Raw genomic sequence first — 2,472 nt, forward strand, 5'->3', positions numbered from 1 at the left:
GGCTGGAACTGCAGCTCGGCGCTGTCACCGTTTAACCTTCATGTTGTCCTCATGTTGTCTTCCTGTTGTCCTCCTGTTGCCCTCCTGTTGTCCTCCTGTTGTCCTCCTGTTGTCTTCATGTAGCCCTCATGTTGTCCTCATGTTGCCCTCCTGTTGTCCTCCTGTTGTCTTCATGTTGCCCTCATGTTGTCCTATATCAAAGTTCCTTTTAATTCCCCAAACTAACATGATTGATTTTTTGTGTTTTTTTCCCAGTGTGTGTATGTATGTGTTTATGAATTTGATTTAATTTGTTTATTAATCCCCATTACAAATTGAATTAAATTACAATTTAGACTCTGCGTACACACATTGTTAATCACACACACAGGCTTGAAATACACACACATGATCAGGACCTATACTAGTACTAGTCAGAGTGGGGGGGCTGCCAGCTGAACCAGCACCCTGAGCGGGGGGGGGTACGGTGCCTTGCTCAAGAGCACCTGGCAGTGCCCAAGAGGTGAAGTGGCATCTCTCCAGCCACCAATCCAATACTTTCTGGTCCATATGGGGACTTGAACCAGCGACCCTATGGTTTCCAACCCACCTCCCTACGGACTGAGCTACTGCCCCCCCTAATGTGTGTTTGTGTGTGTGTGTGTGTGTGTATATATGTATATGTGTGTGTGTGTTTCTTTCTGTGTGTGTGTCTGTGTGAATGTGTGTGTGTGAGTGTGTGTGTGTGTGTGTATGTTTAGATTGGTGTTTGTTTCTTTCTGTGTGTGTGTCTGTTTGAGTGTGGTGTTTCTTTCTGTGTGTGTGTGTGTTGTGTGTGTGTGTGTGTGTGCTGTGTGGAGGTGTGTGTGTTTCTTTCTTGTGTGTTGTGTGTGTGTGTGTTTGTGGTGTGTGTGTGTGTGTGGGTGTGTGGGTGTGTGTGTGGTGTGTGTGTGTGTGAGAGAGTGTGTATGTCTGTTTCTTTCTCCCCGAATCTCACCAAAGAGACGCTGAGTCAAGAAAGGTTCAAGTTGATTTATTGTGGTTTTATTTTCCAGTTTGTGTGTTGTGTGGTGTGTGTTGTGGTGTGTGTGGTGTGAGTGTGTTGTGTTGTGTGTGTGTGTGTGGGGTTTGTGTGTGGTGTGGTGTGTGGGTGTGTGTGTTATTTAACAAGTTTCCTTGGAAGTGTCGTGTAGAAAGGGGTCAATCAAACGGCGTCTTGTTTCATCACAACAACCTGCAGCTCTGATAATTATCTGTGTGTGTGTGTGTGTGTGTGTGTGTGTGTGTGTGTGTGTGTGTGTAACAATCTTCTTTGGAAGCGTCATGTGGGCGTCTCGTTTCACACCCTGCAGTTGAACAGCATTCCAGCTATTGTTATTCTGTTCTTTCTTTAGTATTCTTCTTCCTTATTATTCTGCACGTTTTTTGGCTCTCTCTAACTTCTGCATACTTTCAGCTGTTTACACCGTTCAACTTTTACAATCGTCAGCTCTTTCAGCAGATGATGGGACGTCTTCTACTATTTTCAACTTTTTATACTTTTTCAAATATTAAGTTTTTAAACATTTTATTTTAACATAAGTCAATGAGAGCGAGCTTCAAATCTTCTTCTGCTCCTTCATTTAAAGTTAATCCCCAGTGGGGAAATTACAATTTACACTCTTTGTGCACACTTTGTTTATAATCACACACAGGCCTGAAATACACACACACGCTCAGACCTATACATGCACTAATGGAGAGATGTCAGGGTGTGGGGGGGGGTACGGTTCCTTGCTCAAGGGCACCTGGCAGTGCCCAGGAGGTGAAGTGGCATCTCTCCAGCCATCAATCCACACTCCATACTTTCTGGTCCATATGGGGACTTGAACCAGCGACCCTCCGGTTCCCAACCCACCTCCCTACGGACTGAGCTACTGCCCCCCCCCCCCTTCTTTTTTTTCAAAGATTTATTTAATTTTAATAATATAATAAATAATAATAATTTAATAATTTCCCCTTCAGACGTGGTTTAAACTTTAAAACGTTCACAAAATATTCAGTTATCCGGCTTGTGCTTTCCAGATTGATATGTTTTACATTTTTTGTGAAAAACAGTTTAAGTATAGTGTACATTTTATGATTTTTCTACATTTATAATGAGTGTGTATTGTGTGAAGCAGAGTGTGGAGTGATGCCACTAGAGTGGAGAGAGTCAAAACAGACCAGACAAACAGACCCCCTATGTAGACCATGATGAAGAAGCTGGGAGCCAGAGGGGTATATTGGCAGAGACCCTCTCCTGGCTTCTGCAGAGCTTGTATTGATGCTGAATTCTTTGATGTAAATAAACCTTTTAATAATCAAGAAACAGTGGCAAGCGGATTCCTGTCAACACATCGTCCAGCATGGCTCAGACACCACATTTCTCTGAACAGTAACGTTCTGTAATTGTTCTGTATTCTACAGTAATGCTGTGTAACTGTTCTGTATTCTACAGTAACGCTGTGTAAC

At 43.1% G+C, this 2,472-nt stretch overlaps 1 protein-coding gene across 1 annotated transcript in view; it reads left to right on the forward strand.

Annotated features, from left to right (window-relative positions):
• The first annotated feature begins 2,429 nt into the window (after positions 1-2,429).
• Positions 2,430-2,472, forward strand: part of LOC116702279 (GTPase IMAP family member 7-like) — a 4,732-nt gene continuing 4,689 nt past the window's right edge. Inside the window, exon 1 of the mRNA XM_032536433.1 lies at positions 2,430-2,457. Within this exon, the coding sequence (XP_032392324.1) occupies positions 2,430-2,457 (28 nt within the window). The remainder of the gene's footprint in view (positions 2,458-2,472) is intronic.

This window comes from Etheostoma spectabile, chromosome 15 (assembly GCF_008692095.1).
Source record: "Etheostoma spectabile isolate EspeVRDwgs_2016 chromosome 15, UIUC_Espe_1.0, whole genome shotgun sequence".
NCBI classification, from domain to species: domain Eukaryota; kingdom Metazoa; phylum Chordata; class Actinopteri; order Perciformes; family Percidae; genus Etheostoma; species Etheostoma spectabile.